Source organism: Acanthochromis polyacanthus, chromosome 2, assembly GCF_021347895.1.
Source record: "Acanthochromis polyacanthus isolate Apoly-LR-REF ecotype Palm Island chromosome 2, KAUST_Apoly_ChrSc, whole genome shotgun sequence".
Lineage (NCBI taxonomy): Eukaryota > Metazoa > Chordata > Actinopteri > Pomacentridae > Acanthochromis > Acanthochromis polyacanthus.
The window spans coordinates 8,731,003-8,751,071 of NC_067114.1; the positions used below are offsets into that span (position 1 = coordinate 8,731,003).

The 20,069-nt window shown below is 38.4% G+C and overlaps 2 protein-coding genes across 3 annotated transcripts; both read right to left on the minus strand.

Moving 5' to 3' along the window:
• Positions 1 to 692: 692 nt before the first annotated feature.
• rplp2l (ribosomal protein, large P2, like) lies at positions 693 to 3,505 on the minus strand. Its single transcript, XM_022201168.2, has 5 exons — positions 3,410 to 3,505; positions 2,341 to 2,464; positions 2,180 to 2,228; positions 1,340 to 1,435; positions 693 to 815 (listed from the first exon to the last, which is right to left on the minus strand). Exons 2-5 carry the CDS (start codon positions 2,461 to 2,463, stop codon positions 736 to 738), a joined length of 348 nt encoding a protein of 115 aa, XP_022056860.1. The 5' UTR covers position 2,464; positions 3,410 to 3,505; the 3' UTR covers positions 693 to 735.
• A 4,775-nt stretch (positions 3,506 to 8,280) lies between these two features.
• Positions 8,281 to 17,464, minus strand: lin7c (lin-7 homolog C (C. elegans)). 2 transcript variants are annotated; one of them, XM_022201156.2, is made up of 5 exons: positions 17,246 to 17,464; positions 16,133 to 16,251; positions 15,956 to 16,027; positions 15,611 to 15,820; positions 8,281 to 13,287 (listed from the first exon to the last, which is right to left on the minus strand). In XM_022201156.2, exons 1-5 carry the CDS (start codon positions 17,280 to 17,282, stop codon positions 13,120 to 13,122), a joined length of 606 nt encoding a protein of 201 aa, XP_022056848.1. In that variant the 5' UTR covers positions 17,283 to 17,464; the 3' UTR covers positions 8,281 to 13,119. The 2 variants fall into 2 exon arrangements, with proteins under 2 accessions (XP_022056848.1, XP_051795897.1); XM_051939937.1 differs by lacking the exon at positions 17,246 to 17,464 and adding an exon at positions 16,939 to 17,194.
• Positions 17,465 to 20,069: the final 2,605 nt, after the last annotated feature.

Sequence of the window (20,069 nt, forward strand, 5' to 3'; positions counted from 1 at the left end):
TTTCAACATGAGTTGTCATAGCAACGGGACCCAAATTTCCTCTCCATCTCATTTGTCCAGAGTGGTGCAATTCCTTATTTATCTTTTGAAAAAACACCACTCACAAGCTATTAGCATTTTAATGAAGCTTCAGTGTTGCTTTGTTTAAAATCTCCAAACCATCCAGCTCACCTTGACTTTGCACTTTTGTAACAGCAGATGACCAATTAAGGCTAACATCACATGCAGCTTCAGTCATGCCCACACATCACCTGCACCTGACGTTGGCGTTTCACCCAGAGCAGTAAATAATGTAGGTGCCAGCATGACCAGCGTCTGGTGTGAGGATCTGTGTCTGTCTTCATAAATAATTTAAACTGCTGAACTAAAGTGTCCAAAATGAAGGATCCAGTATCTTGTGGTTTGCTCCCTTTAAGAGTCAACAGCACCATCTACTGAGCACCAGGCTCTCTTACTTGCCTAATGAGTAAAAGACTGAGCCTCCTGAAAAGTGGTGTTTTGAGTAGACAGTCATGCTCTTTATATTCCAAACACTGGATGTGCACCATCTAGTTGACCAAATTTTCAGCTAAAAAACAAATGTCAGAATCCTGGGATGTACCAGGCTAAAGTCATCTTACAAGTCTTCTACCTCAGTGAATACCAACAAAGGTTAGATTACACACAGTATGTTGCAGTAAATAAGGAAAAGGTTTTGAGATTTTTTTAGAAACTTTATTCATCAGATGAAAAAGTTTAGTCGAACAGGCCGAATCCCATGCCGTCATCGGACTCCTCAGACTCTTCCTTCTTCTCCTCCTTCTTCTTCTCCTCAGCTGCAGAAAAAAAAAGCACTTGAGATCATTTCCAGCCATTATCATGTTAACATGTTTAAACTGCTTTTGAGGTCACTGGTGTCATTTATTTTACGGATTTTTTCCCACGTACTGACATATTGCAGTATATAACGTTATGCATGGTTAGAGCGGCCGTCTTGTAACTGGAAGGTTGCCGGTTCGATCCTCGGCCCGTCGAGCTCATGTCGAGGTGTCCCTGAGCAAGACACCTAACCCCTAATTGCTCCTGGTGGGTCGTGGTTAGCGCCTTGCGTGGCAGCTTCCGCCATCAGTGTGTGAATGTGTGTGTGAATAGGTGAATGTGACGTATCATGTAAAGTGCTTTGGATAAAAGCGCTATATAAATACAGCCATTTAAAAGTATGTACATCATTTATGTCCACGAAAAAACATGAAGTTATCTCGCTGCATGTCATCATATGAACATACAAGGTGAAGGCAAAGGCAATGGGTGCCAAGTGTCATTGATGCTGACAAACAAGGCGCTAAGCTGCAATCCTCACCTGCAACAGGAGCTGCGGCTCCGCCTGAGCCAGCAGCTGCAGAGCTGGCAACAGCTACGGCACCACCTGCTGGCATGCTGGCCAGTTTACCGTAACCTGAGGAGACACAAGTTGGCAGACATTAAGCGTAAGTGATAACATTGATACTTAGCAGTCAAACAAGACAGAGGTCAGAAGTGGTGTCACCATCTGATGTGATGTTTTATAGTGATAATCTGATTAAACGTAGTGTTTACTAATCTCATTTTTAATTAATCTACCGTTTAAACTCAAGTAAAATCAATACAACTAGATATCACATTCGTCAGGTTTATATTGTAAGAAAGCAGCAACTTTCAATTCATTTCAAAAACTTGTGCAATTGCCAAAGTTCCAATACAATAATCTAGTCAAAAGATACAATCTGGATTATGTCCAGCTTGAACCAGGTGTAAACAAAATGTCTACGATGCTATAAAAGTTGGAGAAGATGTATCTTTATATTCAGTTTGTGAACCGTATTTGCACAAACTTAAAATTTATTTAGAAACAAAACATCAATGTGTTAATGATTAAACAATAAGTTCTTTACTGTAGTTAGGTAAAAATTAGAATTTAATATCAAAAAACGTTCATCCATTATGTTTTGGCAGGCAGTGACGACATCACTGGTGAATCCAGGTTTGAAATGTTACTTTACTCATACTCTGGTTGATTTTTATTCTTCAAACCTCTTCATCTTGGGACTTCTTTGTTTGTCATTGGGCCTACTCATTTCAGCATAATCATATTTATTATCAAAAGTTCATCACTACACACCCACACAGGCTCAAATACACACTAAAACTTTGGCAAACTCACCGGTGGTGATCACCTCGTCAACATTCTTGCCCTTCAGCTCAGAGATGACCTGCAGAGAAAGAGATCAAATCAGACGCACATCTCAATGGTATTGACCAGCTGCTGGTGAAACTGCAGCCACGACACCAGAATCACAGACGAGGAGCGGATGGGCTCTTTACCTTGTCCAAGCGTGTGTCATCAGACTCAATGCCAACACTCTCCAGGATCTTCTTGATGTCCTTGGCCTCAGGGTTCTCATTGCCACCCAGGGCAGCGAGCAGGTAAGCAGCAACGTAACGCATCCTGAATTACAGGACAGATGCAAAAAACAGTGTCAGTGTAAATGTTATGTGGAAACAATCAACCAGAAAAGAAACATTTAGACTGTTTTTATTGCATGAACGTTTACTAAATTCCAGAAAACAATTTTAAAAAGCTTCAACTAACTTTAATTGACAACAGAGAACCAATATCTCCTATGGTTTTTGATCTTGTGTTCCTCTCCTTTCTTGTTCAAATAAAAGATAGTAAAATATTTTTGGACTGCCTTGAAAAAAATCATTTACAGTTAAAGGAAAATTATGCCAGTCTCAAAAGCTCAGCCTACCATTTCATCATATTTTAAGAGCAAATGTACAAGTTTACGCTAAAACTACGGTAATATCATCCTCACTTCTGGTAATGACTGAAGAAATTCCCTGTATGCTGTTCCTTTAAATGCTTAATCGTGAAATGAATAAAGGTAAACATCTTCCAAATTTGATCCCTGTATGGGTCACATTAGCTTTTTTTCCCCTGTAAATACATCTATATATTTTTTCGCACGACATATTTACCACCAGATACTCGTAATTTTGATGCTAAAGCAGTTTGATCTGAATAAAAGTATATTCAACCACTACAACACTCTGCTGTTGATTGATGAACAGTCATCAACTCGAGCTGCATATCTGCAAGTACCTATCACGCCCTTATTGATATCTAGTTTTATCTATTCAGACTGTTGAAACTGTGACAGTAAAAGAAATACAGCCACTTTTACACCCATGTGGCGGCGCGTTCTTTGCTCCCGCTACCACCAGCTAGCTTAGCCGCTGCTAAGTTAACAGTTAAAAGGAAAGAATATAGCAAAGTTGTCGCTGTAAAAATGTTTTGGGCGCTTGGGTTGGAAGTTTACTTATTTATGAGGTCCCCGTGGTTATTCACACAGTCAGTACTGCGTTATTACATAGTTAAAAATACACTCACTTGAGCTAGAAAGGCGAACGCGTGTTCACTCGGAGGTTAGCACGGGCAGAAAGGAAGCTGCGTCACCGGATGAAGGCGGTAGTAGCAGTTCTTCTTCGTGGAAAATTAAAAGTAGAAAAAAGGCTGAGCGGAGGCCTGCTGCTCCGGAGTGTGACTGCAACATTTTCTAGCACTTTCTATTCGTTTAAGCTCATGTTATTGTAAACCTTTTAGTCAATAAATGTGTACAAAGTAATCTAAATTAAAGAGGATCATTGCTGATTTTGTTTAAAAAACATTTATAAACATTTTTTTTACTATCCAACTCTAATAACGACAAAAGTATTGGATAACTCTGCCTGCTGATTAAACCATTGTACATACTGGACACTTTACATTCTAAATGCTATTAATTACATCTGTAACTTATGCACCTATTTGTGTCATTTGCACATTTCTGTATCTCTCTGTATATTTTTGTTTATTTTGTAAAAGCTTTTTCTTTCCATATTTTTCATATTCTTATTTTTTTTTTCCAATTTTCTTTCATTCTATTCCATTTTTTGTTTTATTTTATTTATGCTACATTCACTTTATAACTGACCCTAACATTCTGTGTTGTCTCGTTGTTTACCCCCTTGTCGAATATCCAGCTGCTGTAACAACAGAATATTCCTCTGGGGATTAATAAAGTCTGTCAAAGTCGAAGTCTAATCGTCATCTGAAATATTACTTCTCAGTAGCTTGTGCAATATCAGTTTCTGTATTACGTGTAGCATTTTATGAATGTAAGGTGAAAAACTGGATTTTTAAAAAAATTTCAAGTGTAATATTTCAGTTTAATGTGGAATATTTTATCATTGTGTGTAATACTTCATTTTTATTGCAACATTTTGATTCCATGCAAAATATTTCACTTTCATATTCTGCATTGTTGATCTGATGTGCAATATTTTCAGATTGATTTTCATCTCATTTTGCAGGTGCAATATTTCATTTCATTATGTCATTACCTATTATCTCAGTATAAACGTCAGCATTATTTTTTGCTTTCTATGCTAGTCTTATTATAGCATATATAAATTATTTCATTGATGTATTTTACTTATATCTGATTGCTTTCTACTTTTAGGCACCACATTTCTGAGGTTATGTCATCCACCCTCTCTAAGTCTGGTTCTGTTTCCCATTAAACCAAAGCTTGCTGAAAGAGAATCCAAGGAATCCTTGGATCTATTTAGCTTTCCTGTATGTTTTTGTAGGGTCAAAACTTTACTTTTACATTATTTTCAGGTTAATCTTCATAATCAATAATCCTTTAGGGTTGCGACTTAATTTTTTTTAATTAAAGTCAGGTAAAGTTATGTTTTTAATATTTTTTATAGGGTTTAAATACTTTATATCTAAATTACTCTGGCAAATACACAACATAAATAAGACTACAGGGTCTTTATTTCACAATTACAATCTTTTTTTTTCTGCTAGAAAGAACTTTGGCCTAACAGCTATGGCTTTAAATGTGTTATTTAAATAAATAGGACATGACCGGTTTTGAGTCTTTCTGAGGGATGAGATTTAAATATGGACCAGTCAGCACAATGTGAAAGTCTGAATTTGTTGTTTTTGATATACGTGTTCTATAAAGCATTGGCAAATTATTTATTAAGCTTTGATTAAACTTTAAAAGAAAATGCTAACCCTTTAGCCTTTAAAATGTGTCTTATAAAGTGGCACCAAACCAAAATAATTATAAATTCTTTGAAGCCCCTGCAAGGTTTTGTTTTTTTTAATTTAATCTTGTGTGGGTCTTTTATATTTATATAACACAATGTACAACAGTTTTTAAGTATACCCAGTGTCCAATATTTTTTAATATTCTTACTACAAAAAAAGAGTCAAGTAACCCTTTATTTCTGTCCCAAACACTATGTAATTGTTAATTTCCAAACAGTGATGCATCTCATTCAGGCTCGCTGTAGTGAGATCATGCCTCATCATTTTTGTTCCGTGTTGTTAGATGCTGTCTGGCAGCAATAACTGTGTAAAAAGGAAGCTCTCTCTGACACATCACAGAATGTATCATAATTTATTGTCATCTTTTGGCCACCAAAGCTCGGTGTTTTTGTGATGTTGCAACAATTCGCTCACCTCTCAGTATTGCCGAGCGCTCACAGCTTTTCCAGACTGCTGCCTCGCATCAAAACTCAATAAATGTTTTCCTTCTCAAATGTGTGTACGTGTGTTATGCTGTATATTAACATGAATCAATTTCTTCTTCTGTCTCTGCCGCAACTGCTGATTTGGCTCCTGGTCCAGCTTGGCCTCCTGCTTCTTCCTCGGCTCCTGCTGCTGCTGCTGTGTTTGCTTCTGCGTGTGATTGATTTCAGTTGCCAGAAAAGACAAAGTGAACCATCCACACATGAGAGTCTGCAAAGGGATGGCGTCAACACCATGAGAAACCAGCAGCTGTGCTCTGGTCTCAAGCTGTAGTGTTAACAACCAGCTCTAATGAATCGTTGTCACGTGCACCACTTGGTTCCAGGCAAACAGCCCCGATGAACTGCCGAGCTCCTGCTACAGAGCTGCTCTGAGACGTCGACCGTATGTATGGATGCATTAGGGTGAAACCACCTTCTAAGCATTACTACATCCAGAGAATCTATTTTACTTATCAACTCCAAAAACTATATATGCCCTCAAGAAACTTAGCCAACTGAAATAAGCCCCTCTATTCAGAAATTTGACCTAACAAGTAGCCCTTTTGTTGCACATCGTCACCCAAACACACATGGTTCAGGGGAAAATGTGGAATTAAACTTAAGTGGAAGGATTTTCTTTTTTTTTTTTTATTTCCACTAATCAAACACAGGTGCCAGTGATGACATTAATTACTTCTGTCTGCAATAATTACTGGAAAGGAGCCATTGTTAGTGTTATGAGTAACACCTGTGCTTTCCTACTATGACAAGTCCAAATAAATGGCTGCTGTGGAAAGAGACTCGTGAATCAGATTCGCTGGGGAACAATAAATAAGGCTCATTTGATGTTGACAATGCTAACAAAACACAGTTTAGCAGGATTTATTAACACAAAACTGCATGTCAACAGCAAGATGGGGAAGATTTGAAAAGAAATCTTGCCCTTCAGGTTATGGTCAATATTATAGAAAGCCTTTGTTATTTTAAACGACAAAATTCTGACAGTTTGTTACTTTGCCATTTATCTCCACAATACTGTGTAGAAGTGGCAACAACTGTAGTTCCTCAATTGGCCACTAGTGGCTCACTCCAAAAGCGAGTCAATCCCCATAGACCTCCATGAAAAAATTAACAATTTTACACCAGAAATAAACATGTTTACAGCCTGGTATAGACGATGATTTTGGTCTCGATAGCCCATTTTTCCTTCATGACAAGTAGACATACGATGATTTTAGATATAACTCACCTGCTCGAATGGTATTAAGGCTTAAAGTTAGGTGTAATTGAAGGCAAAGCTACTCTTGAAGACAGCTGGTTGTCATCACAGGACAGTCCATGGCCCAGAGAGGTTTGCATGGTCCACTTCAGCTCCACTCACGCTCCATCTTTTTGCTCATTATTAGCTGATTATATTAAGAGGAGACAGGCCCTGAAAGATGATGACAGCCAGAGCCACTACACTGAGACCTCATCCACACACTCATGGCTAAGTGAAGGCTCAGCGCTGCCCAGCTGTCAAACCACCTGATGAGAACTTTCTGATGATATTAAGCACCTTTTTGAGTCCACATATCTGCAGAATTTCCTGAGAAATGTTCTTATCGTTCACAGCAAAATTGTTCACATATAAACATGATTGTCTTGCCCCCCCCCCTACATTGTACAAGAGCCAACCATGGATGGTGCAGGGCAGAAATCTGCTGGCTGCTTCCTGTTGGGGTTATTTATTACATATTTGTAGAGTTGTTGGTATTTTCAGTCAAACATCTGATACGATTACATTGACTTTTGGTAGCTTGAGCAAAACTAATATTTTAAACACAAGACAAAATCCTTGTTTTTAGTTGCTGCCGTTTCCAAGCAACATGTGCTGTCATGATAGTGTCCCTTTCCTCCTTTTTTTTTTTTTTTTTAACCGTCCTCGTGAACTCACACATTCAAGCACCACAGCTGTGATGTCAAGTTAAAGTCTGTGAGAGTTTAGTGCTCAGGCTTTAAGATGAGGCCTGAGCTGTAAAAGCACTGTTCAGGAAACCTTTGGGTTACATCATGGAAGGGTTGTACAGTTTTCTATATAGTCAGCGCTGGAGAATGAGTGTTGCTTTATAGTAGCAGTTTATGAGAAACATGCCATTTTTTCATTTCTAAAGAGGGGTTTGACAGCAAAAGTCTGCAGGTGTTCCTGTGGTTCCCCTCTATCTCTTAACCAATGTTTTTATGCTTTCATGGTGGCATCATCCACGGCCAAAAGCGCTTTTGGGCTGTTAGTCCACCCCATTTATGTAAACACAATACATCATTAACACCTTGAGGGAATTTCTTTGAACTGGGTGCAAACATTCCCTTAGACTCTTAGATCAACCGATTAGATTTTGGTGGTGAAAGTCACTGTCATATACTAATTATCACAAAACAGACATGGATGGAAACTGCAACTGTTTGGCGAAAGCAAACAACTGCGTGGAAGTAACTGTAGTTGATTGAGACATTGTGGGTTTGAAAGCAAACACATGTCACATCCATTATCTTCAAACTGCCGTGATTCTTTCAACAAGTTCAAATTTTCATCGTCTTGTTTTGCCAAGTATGGGATCGTACATGCCGTCTTGCTACTCGTTCTCTGCTTTTGGTGGCTGGTATTAGGACAAAAACTAGAATAAATGCTGCGTGCAAAAGATGTTCAACAAGATATTTAAAATTCATAAATGTAAGCACGGTTTATTAAGCTTCCAGTCCAACTATTATGTTCTACGTCACAACATTTTACATTCCACATCAATGTAACAGTAAAATTAGATTAGAAACCAGAGAACACAAAATAACACAACACAGTCTACAGGCATTAATCTTAAATAAGCACTGGCTAAAACATTTTAAAACGTTATCAAAATTTTCACAAGTGTTGCAAGTTTGGTCTTGGTCCTAGAAAGGAAAGAAAAATCAGTCCAGCCCTCAGGAAAGAAGCGCTGACAGGAGCCAGGACAGCGAATGCATCCTGCGTCAGCGCTGCTTTTCAGAGAGGCTGTGCTGATATGGCCCTGGTACACAGTCAAAATGGAAGTACCAATCATTCCTGGTATCTGTTTTTAGGAAAATCACTTATAAAAATTGAGAAAAATATCAAAAGAAAACCATTATAAAAAATACTCTATTGACCATTCCAATATATAGACAAGGAAAACGGATAGAAAGTTGAAGGGTACCTCACAAAAAGTTTGCAACTAAATCAGAAAATGGTCAGTGACATTCAGTGGAGAGTGTGACTGTGCAATATCAATACCAAGTCTCATTACATTTTTTCCTGATTTACTACACATGTATTCGAGTGGGAGAAGTGAATCTAGCCAGCTAAGGTTGGATAAAACACAAACTATACATTATATTAAGACTTTTATGTACACCCCGACACTCTCTGCTAAATTCTCTGCCTCAAAACAAAAGCATCCTCTGCGCAGCCTATGGATTGGTCTATTACTAACCACACTTCCATATGAGCCTATTCAGCAATGCACCGCTTTAAATCCTTCAATTTAGAATTTTAAAGCATAATGCAGTATATAAATATTTAACAACGCACTATAATGTAGTCCTAAGGAGTTGTAAGGGCATTTTAAGCTTTAACTTGTGTAAACCACACATTTTAAAAGCAGTTGCTGACATTACAAAACACTTATTTCTGCTTACAACTACATTAAAGTCTGTTGTATGCTGTTTATAAATGCTGAATATGGAGACTTAAAACAAAGCATTGCCACCTGCTCTTCTACCAGCATCCAGACAATCATTAATTTGATAGCAAGGTTAATATTACATGTCGATTTTCACTGCAACTTCTTGATGCTGATCAGTGTGAAAATGTTACCGTAACTTTGTTTTTATAACAATATGCAACTCCAATGTGTTCGAAGTTAAAAACGTCATAGACATTAAGTATTTGTCCATACAGTCGCAACACTATAATTTTTAATTCCATCCTGTAGTAAAATGACAGCTATTTTTGCACCAATGCAGATTATTCCCAAGGTTTTAAATGACTTTGCATAGTTAACCGATTTGCATTCAGCTTTTGCAGTAACGTGTGTGTGTGTGTTGTATTTTATACTTAGTCCCAAAATTCGGCATATCCCACAAGGAGTAATGTATTACAGCGAGCACACCCACTGAATACAACTGGGCTTTGCGCTTATCGTGTATAATCCTTTTTCTTGCAATAGTTAAAGCGTTATTTAAGGGACATACAATTCAACAAAAGTCACCTTCCACTGACTGGAGGGAAGATAATCCTGCAGTTAAACATTCACAGCAACAGCAGACTCTGAGGTGACATTAAACATGGACGCAAGCAGATACTGAATCAATCAAAAGCTCCAGATTGTACTTTAGAAATCCGTCATTTTGGTTCCAATTATTAAGTGGGCATTACTGCATCATTGTCGACTGATACCTTTTCGAACTTTGCACTGATATTGTCTACTTTCTAGCACTTGGTGATGCATTTCAGTGCATTTTATGATGTATGGTAATCGTTTTAAGGACAAATGGTCTAAACAAAGTGTATTCCCACTTCAAAGATAAATCACTGAAAGCATACAAGAGCCTTTTCGATTTCTCCATTCAAAAAATTACAGACGGATTTAGATACTTTTGAATGAGCTATTTACAGTAAACTGATGTCAGAAGCAGTCAACCTCGGTGCATGTTAAGAGATGGTGGATAAAATCACACAAACACCAAATAAGAACAACAAAAGGAGAACAGCAGTGGAGCAACTACGTCACAGAAGCAGCTACGCAGGCAAATACAAGCTCAGCGACCTATTTTCAGATTTCTTGGCCACAAAAACAGTACAGCTATTTACGTAGGCATTATTTTGTGACTGTCATGGCAGAATACGCAAAAATAAAAGCGACACACTCAACTGGATAGTCAATTATTTTGACAAAACATACAACTACCACTTGTTTGAAAAGGAATTCACTGGTTCAGAACGGTTCAATATCAGAGGACAAACACTTGAGGACACGTATGACGTCGCTCAAAGACACTGAAGCTACACTCAAGGCAAAGTGTTCCTGCTGTCAGAGGCCGCCACGTGTTTCTGTCACTTTATCCACCATCTAGTCTCTACATCAATTAGATAAATCACAGCTATCTTCACTGTTACTACCTTATTGTCTCATTTATGTGTTGATCCTGAGACTGGACAATAGTATGGCTTAGTCAGCTAAAGCCTAGTTTACATTATACTATACACAGAATATTACAACAACAATGGAAACAATAAACGCTTGTGAGCTAATATCTGAAATGAAACATGTTCTGGAGATACTTTGCTGCTCCACACACTGACCGACTGGATGATGAGGGGGGTTCTAACGTCATGAAATCAACAACACAAGTCACAAAATTCTCTAAGTGAGCATCACCTATGTTGTGATTTTAAAGAAAACCACAATTTACAGACTTGTTTGATTGACATGTTGCATGTAGGCCTAAGGGTAAGATTTGGGTTTCTCTGTTAGGAAAAGTTTTTTTTTTTTTTTCTTTCAGTTTAATAATGCATAACATAAGGAGTTTTCTCAAATATCTGTACGATAGCTAAACATGCAAACACTCAGGATCTATAAAACATGAAAGTGTTTTATAAGCAAATGTGAGTCTGTGTATACAGCATGTAGCAGATTATTGAGACTGTTTTGACATTAGCCTGCTTAAAAACGCATATCAGAACAAACTTGATTGTTTGGCAGTATTCAGTAATAAAATGTTTGTGGTATCCATCGTATTCTAACTTGATGTGCAGTTTGTATATTAAATATGAGTACATGCATGCCAAAAAATGTGGACTTTAATGGCACAAAGACTCATCGGTAAACGGTGAATGATGTAAAATGCAATTAGATGAACAAAGTGTTAAATTATTGCTCTAAATTATTGATGTTTCTGAATGTAGTACAAGCATCATAAAAGCATATGGTTAGTGAAATTTCAGTACAGTTTTCAGTACGTCTTATCCCAGCACCTGTGTTTGCTTTTGTTTTTAACGCGAGTCCTGTAAAGATGTTAAGATAAAAAGAAATCAAATGAAGTGAATGTTTCATTAAAGAAACACTTTTGTTCCGTGAGACACTGAGTTACAAAATGTTCAAAACAGATGGAAAGATACAAATGAATGATATGCCAATGCAGCAGATTTACAGCATAACACACTAAACACTGTGCAAAGTCGTGATGAATGTTTGAAAGTCATATGCACCATGTGTAAGAACAAGATCTGCCATTTCATTCATTAGAAGAGTAAAGTTAGTTATTAGAAGCTCACATTAGGCATTAGTGTGACTTGTTTGACAATATTAAAACTGTCTGATATTACGAACGTCTAATTTTGCTTCATTTTAACTGTCATTCAGTGATACAAACGATACTAACAAGCAGGGTTGTTTTTTAGCAGATCAAAGACAAATGTCAGGTAACTGATTTCTCTGTAGCTGGCAAAGGAAGATGTGAAATATACTCCATTCTTGATTTATGTCAAGACAAGATAATCAGAAACTGAACAGCTCTTTTCTCATGTCATGCTGACTGCATGGTTTACGCTTTTGAGGGTTTATTAATTAGATACAAAGTAAAATATGAGTCTGTGGTGGCAGCAATTTAGTTCATGAGTTGCTGAGACCTCATTACATCATGTACAGCAACTACAGGGCTTTTTATAGCGCTGCATGGTGTTGCAAATCTTAGAGGGTGAACCCAGACAAAAACCTTAAAGATAATCCATCATTGCTGTTTTGAAGCGGCCTTTCAGTTGTTTCACTTACTATCAAACATACACTTTATCTTTTGAGGGGAAAACAAACTGTCATCAACCCCTCCAAAGCTTCCCTATTCTGGACAATGCCTGTAGAGAGGCAATAAAAATAAAACCGCACCTTCTGAAGTTTGGACAGGGTTTGACATATCATCACCATGTTTTTATATCGAATCAAACGATCTTTGAGACTAACAGACTGCAAAGCATGTCGCAATTCCTGCCACAAGCATTTAATTACCAGTATTTGACTTGAAACCGTTAAAAAGGAACAAAAGAATGGTGAACACAGTACATAAGATAAAAGTGTTTGCCCTGAGGCACTTGGTAGTAGCTGTGATAAAACAATTAAAAACACTACCTTTCCAGTCAAAGGAGTTAGTTGTATAGTTTGTCTCAAAGGTACTCAAAGTTGCATTCAACTTGTCAATTCAAAAATAATGCACACGGTGTGACACACGCTGACAATCATGATCATTCTAGTGTTCGTCTAGAGTTGTAGTGTCTAGTACAGTAACAATGGTGAATATTAAAAATGCTACAGAAAAGAGTAGAAGCACAACAAACAGTATGTGTGAGGAGGAACTGAAACTAAACTTAGGTTTGTTCACCATGTTGTTGTTTTTTTTTGGGCAGGGAGATGAGAAAGAGACCAGAACAGATGGCCAGAAGGCTAGAGGAGGAGGAGAGACATGGGAGCTGGGCATCAACACGGAAAAATCCTACTGGGGATAGTTGTTCTGTTGCCGGCGCTTCGCTGACCTCATTTTCTCAAAGCGTGACTCCATTTCCTCGAGGACTTTGGGGGTGTACCTTACTACCAGCTTCACTGTGCCCTGAGCTGCTTTGAGGAGTTCCACAGCTTTCTCATGGTGCTCACCTTCCACACTCTGTGAAAACAAAACACAGAAACGTACTGTACGCTTTCATCAGAAACCATCAACCCTGTAATGAGGTCTATAGCTTTAATACAATGATCCACGTAGCAGCTGTGAGACTCAACAGATCAACAAAGTGTGTGATAAATCTCAGAATAAACAACGACCTCAGTATTTTATAGGTACTGGAGTGAACACGGTTCCAACAAATGTGTTGGTAGTCTGGTTCAATTTAATAACAGCCTGTTATTTGGAAATTTTAATGACAGAACAAACTGAGCAATAAAAAAAAGTCAATTTGATGATTCTTTCTGGCTGGATTTGGACTTTTAAACTCTCCGAGCAAAGCAAGCAGGAGCCATAAGTATTGAATATTAATGTAGCAGAACTCTAAAGAATCCCTGTGGAATATTTACAAGCCAACGATGCATGTTCACATACACTGCTTCTCACTACAGCTGAATGTGCTAATCTTTAAAGCCTAATTAATGAGGTGAATGCAGCTTATTCCTAAACATTTTTCAGACCCAATTTATGTAACAGTTTGAAACCTACTCTGCTTGCATCCATATGTTCTTTCTGGCAGTCTTCTTCTCCCTTACGCATGTTAGCACGTTGTTACGTTTATTAGCAAATTACCACTAAATCTATGCATTCACCAGCCATGTATCATTCACACAGCAAGACATTTCTCTGCCAAAAAACCCACAGGGTGCCTTCAAGGTTTTGTTTTCTGACTGCAGCTTTGTGTGCAAGAAGATAGTTTAAGATCTTTGAACTAACAAATGGCCATTGTTTATTAGCTTCTACCTCTAACTGTGGTCTAGTAAGAGTCAACATGATCAAGAACATATTTCTGGAGACGTCTCTGTCCTCCTTGGAGGTAACACGGTAAAAATAAAAAAAGTTGCAAGCTGTGGTTCAACTCCCAGCTCTTCACTAAGGAATCAAAGTTGAGCTTTGGAGAGACAATAACAGCATAAACTGTTAAACACTGACAGAAATCTTAATTGGGACACCATCTGTATACTCATGTAATGTAGATGGATACTTCCTGTGTACTCAGTGTTTTCTCTGATATCTAAACTATGTCAGATTCAACACCAATAAATCTTTCTTTGGACGTGATGTGTGCTGGAGAAGGTTGTGTGGCTCAGATGTTGTCTATCTTTGGCCACCTGAAAGCAGCTGGATGTCCTCCACATTCCTAAAATATGTTTACAGTCTGTCAATAGTAATGCCACACTGATTGAACCATACTGTAAACTGACTGTGCTGCTCTATTTTGCACACACAATATCTATTGTAAGTGAGTGTGTCTTAAACCTCTGTGATTTTGGCGAGTTCTTTAAATATTCAGAATAAGTAAATACAGATTCTTAATTGTTAATCTGCCCTAAATGTGTTTACTTTCTCAGTCAGAGGACAACGAAGCTGAGGTTAGAAAAAATAGCTTTGACATTTCTAGTATACGGTCACAAATGACACAGCTGGTTGATATTTGCAGTGAAAATATAACCTGAGCTCCATAAAGGCACTCAAAACACGTCTTTTCTCATATTGTAACAAAGTCTGTACTCCTCCTTTACCATTATATCTGCATGCACCGCCTTGTATTCCTCTGTGGGATGCTTGAAGGACAGCTGCTAATGCTGCAGAGGATAGAAGACCTTAATTGTAGAAGATCTTCCTGGCTACTGGTGAGTGGTCTGTGACCGCTAATGGTTATACTGCTGAATTGTTATTGATAAACCAAAGGATTATAAATGCAATCCGGAACACTCAGTCCAGACGCAGTGTCGTAGATGTTTCCTGCATGTTATAAAGGAAAGCCGCATATCCAGATTTGTAGTCATTTACTTCGAAGCACCCATTGGCATTGTGTGTTGTCACAGGGTTTGAAGTATCAGATCATCAGCAGCTCTGAAACTCACTCTAACAAATAATTATTAAGGATTATTCTTGACACGCCTTAAAATTCCTAATGAGGCAGTTCAGGTGAACAAGATAAAAAAAGGACTTTACAAGTAGATGCACATGGAATGATTCATATTTTTAAAAACATCAAATAAAAGCTCACTGTATATCGACATTTGGGAAATCAGTTTTTTATGTCTGTTTGCAGCAGAGATTCATTTAGTTCTCCTCATCAAAAAAAAACATATTAAACATTTTATGGAATATTGATTTTGCCTTGGGTGTTCTACATGTAAGTGCACAATGAAATGCTCACAAAATCATGCTATATGTACCCATGTGTGTGTGTGTGTGTATCAGGCTTAAGCTTCAAATTTACCATCCTGGAATAAGTCATGATCCCGTAAATTCAACTTACCACCCCATTAACAGAGAGGAGCTGGTCGCCTCTCTTCAGGCCTCCATGTCGGTCAGCAATGCCTCCAGGGATGATTCGCGAGATGTATATAGGTGAGTTTTGCTCCTTTCCTCCCATGATGTTGAAACCCAAGCCTTCCTCTGTCTTGGGCAGCTCCACGACACGAGGATGTGAGTGTCCCTCACTTGCTGCAAAAGCTGCCACTGTGGCCTGCAAGTAAACAAGTGGAGTTGTTTATCACTCAACACACAATGTGACGTGTCCAAGAAGTGCGACTTTAAGGAATAAAAGGTCTGAAATGAAGATTACAAAAACAAAAGCCAGTAGTAATTGACATGGGTCTACCTTGGCTGTGGCGTTGGCCCTGACCTCAGGACTGCTGTTGATGTCCACTGTTTCATACACATGTTCATAAACCTGAAAAGAGATTTGAAGTCATCAAAGCAATCCAAGATTAGTATCAGGGAAGACAAGTGAACACAATATTTTACTGCAATGTGTTTTAATGACAAAGTGTCTCACTTCTCTCACAGCATTACAGAATTCACTCTGTAAGACCCTCTGCAGCGCCTGCAGCTTCTGGGGAGGAACTTCCCCCGTCCTCTGGAGCTTATCAAGGAGTTCAATAGCACGGTTGATATCTGGCAATAACAACACAAACACCACCAGGGCTTTTATTGATATCTGTGACTGGAGATGTTCAGACAAGCAATGACTATAGCCCGTGCCAGTGTCAGAACAGTCCGTACTAAGATAAAATTAGAAAGCAAGAAATCATTAGAAAACTTGACAGATGCTTAATGTTTAGTGTCTACATTGTAGCTAATTTTCTCTCTGGAACAATTTTCAATTATCATGAAATAAATTACATTCATCCACTTTCTTAAATAATTGTCACTGCAGACATTTAACTAACTTTATGGGGACAGGGCAAGCATCTGCTGCTCTGACAAAGTATTTTGTGTAATTTTTTGCGTTTGATTCCTACTGTCATAGTCTATGCTAGCTGCTACTGTGGTATTCTAATTATAAAATTAGCAAAAAACTCGCTCAGCATTACAGTATGGTCAATACCGAAAACACTGCTTCACATACAGCGTTTACTTGTGTGTATCTTCAGCCAAACGTATTATTCTGTGAGGGGGTTACAATGAAAATCTGGTTTTTCGCTACTGTCCGACCAGTGTATTAGCAGCTAATTTAGTAAAAAAGAAGACTGGGATTGAAAATAAGTTTTTAAAACAAACATATCCCCCTTTTATATTAAAAGTTGTAAAGCTAGTGTAACCAATAGGTCTAATTTTTAATAAAACATTAGTTAAACAAACCTGATAGGTTAGTTGATGTCTGTCTGTTGTCATTCATATTAGCGTGTTAGCTAATGCGCAAAGTAAAACAATTTAACCGTAAAATCTACGCTGTCTTCAGTTTGATGCCAAGAATATACCTAATTACAGATGCCCTATCCGCAAGAACTTGTTAATACAACGTAATCCGACCAAATAACGAAGTATGCAGTCAAAAACAACCCCGAGTTGTAGTCAGCTAGTGCTAGCTAAGCTACTGTCGTTAATGTCTCCCCTCGTACCACAACAAATCTTTATAAGCTAAAGCTAGCTAGCTAATTAACTTTACCTCTTTCCAGCCGCACAGGCTCCCCAAGTGATGCCATTCTTGAAATGAGAGGCTATTTGATGTTAGGTCGATATCGCGGTAAAAGGAAGATATGGTAAACTAAAATTGGTAATCCTGACGAACGTTTCGTGCGCTTAACTGAGGCGATAAATCAGATTAGCCAAGTTAGCCGGCTAGGCTAGCTGCCAGTGTCATGGTGCATTCAGGGAACCTCGTAAATTGATTGAACCGACGAGTCAGGATGTTCTGTTCAGAGTCCTTGACGTTCGTGAGCCAAAACTGTCAACTATTGAGAGTTAGTCAGTTTTAATCATTTTCACAGAAAAATAACATCATACTCTGTATTCAAAATGATGCTGAAGTAGCTAAGGACTTATTTACTAACTCATCCTTTTGCACATATTTACCAAAGTAATATATCTTATATTCAACGAGGCGAGTATCATCCTTGGCTCAGTGTAATGGGCAATTCAGGTGATTTCTATTTTTACACCTTCAGTGCCGTTGTGTTTATTTTATTTCTGGAGTTGAGTCTAGCTTTAAATGCTGCATGTCGTTGAATCTGATTTAAATTTAAGAATGGGTGTTTGTTCTGTTTACTGCAGAGGTGAAATGTGCAGAGGAATCATGCTTTGGTCGCTTGCATTTAGCCAACTGGAGGCCTCTCTGCTAGAATCCAGAAGAAGCAAAATGCACACTGTGATCTGAGTCCCACTTAACTGTTTAAAATGGACTAAATCAGCAATCATCTGTGGGTTCGAGCTTTATTCATTTTACAGCTCGACTCAGTCTTTTTAAGATAAAGCTAAAATAAGCTGTGACAAAGTAAGAAGAGCCAGCCAGAGGGGCTTTATTTGGATTTTTGTTGACACCTGGGTGGAATGGTCTCTCTCCTGCCCTCCGCTGGTTGACTGCAGAACATCTTGAGGTGCTAAATCTGCAGATAAACTGCTGCTGCACTGCTCTCTGTGGGCTGAAACTTGGGAGCATGATTCACCTCTGACCACACCCCGACCAGCCATAAAGCACAAGCCATTTGCCTTTGACAGCTGATGAAAAATACCTGTTGTGACATCACTGACTGGGGTGTGGCAAGAGACACAACACACTGGCAGTGGAGCAGCGGTGGCAGTTATTGTTTTTGTTTTCTTTTGTTTGGATAAAATAGGCCTATTGTTTGAATAAAAGGGAATTACTTTTCCTTGTTTTTCTTTGTCTCAGTTACAACACTAACTCCAAAGAAATACCACTTTATGCTGTCTGGTCTGATTTATGATTCAAGACAATGTTGGCCGACCTTTTCTGTAAACAAGACAACTGGTGCATCCAGACAGTCTTTATCCATGCTTTTATTAAGTGTGTGATTGGCAGATGGCAGTTTTTCTATTACTGAATCTCTGTTAAAACAAAAACAGCCCAGGGCTTCCTAGTCATTATAAATGGAGCATTTCAGGATGCATTATCTGAAATGCATCCCAGAATGTTTAATTCATTGCCCTGGATGTTGAGGATGTGTTAGTGCTTGACTTTTACTGTATCAGTTCCAACTTAAGGTGGAGTTTCCTCGAGGAGCAAAACTATCATCCTGTATGCGATTCCATGGATAGAATAATGTACATTTTTGCTGGTTTATGTGGCAAATCTTTTCATGGATATTCATGATAATGGGACATTTTAGCCTCTCCACTTATTCTCTTTTTTTTTTGGAACCATTCAGAAGAAAGTGATGCACCACTTAACTTTTTCATGATAAAATACTTTTTTTCATTCAGCAAAATCTCAAAATACCGGACTAGTTTATCTTCAGAGGCCGCACTTACCTTCAAGTTGACGAAGAAGATTCAAAATGAGCACGTTCAAAATGCACAATCGGAGCTTTTGATGAAACTTTGCATCTTCTCTTTCTGGAGTACATCATGATTTGGGTGAATCTGGAAATGTTTGAGGATCTTGCGGTGAAAAGTTGAGCACATTCTTTCGTTATCCTACTACGACCTTAAACTATTGCGTCTAGACTTGGCAAGCATGTAATGCAGAGGTATTATCTGCTGGAGGGAATATTGATTTAAAGCCGCAGCAGTCTTTTAACCCAGATGCCAAACCAGTTACAGAGAAAGGCTTTTCCTTCTGATCACAGTGAACGTACAGCTGCATAAAATCTGTGATGACTGCTCTTTTGTTGAGGATTTCAGAGATGGGGATTACCGCACGCTCATAACAAAATGCTGTGTGTATATTTTTAATGCACACAAACGTATGGGTGGTTGAATCCATCACTGTCAAACTCGGGCATGCTCTACCCGAGCCTTGCTTGTACTAGTCTGCACTTGAACGTGTGGGTGCTTTTCTTTTGATCTTAAGTTCTTGTAATTGTGAAATAAAACATGTGCAGCCAGAGTAATAATTAAGTAAATCTCTAAACACCAAAGTATCAAAGAACATAAATTTGTATTCCAGTAATGTGCTGGTGGGGAGCAGGAAGTGGTTTAGGAGCACTTTTCCACCTTTTTCCCCCCTCCACAGATATCTGAATAACACCAAGAGCTGCATTCTTCCCACCCACAGTGCTGTAATCTTTGCTTTCTCCTCTGCTACTGAAAATATGCATTAATTTCCTGCAGCCTGTAAAAATGTAAAACAACGCCACCGGTGTTTATGACGCTCCCTGTTGTTCACGGCATCAATTTTGTGCTTTTATGTTTCAGTTTGTGCGCATGCATGTGTGCGTATGTGCCTGCCTTCCTTTCCTGCATACCTGCCTGCCTGTCTGTATAATAAAGTTTATCCTACCTAAGAATGCACTGTTGAAACTTTATCGACATTG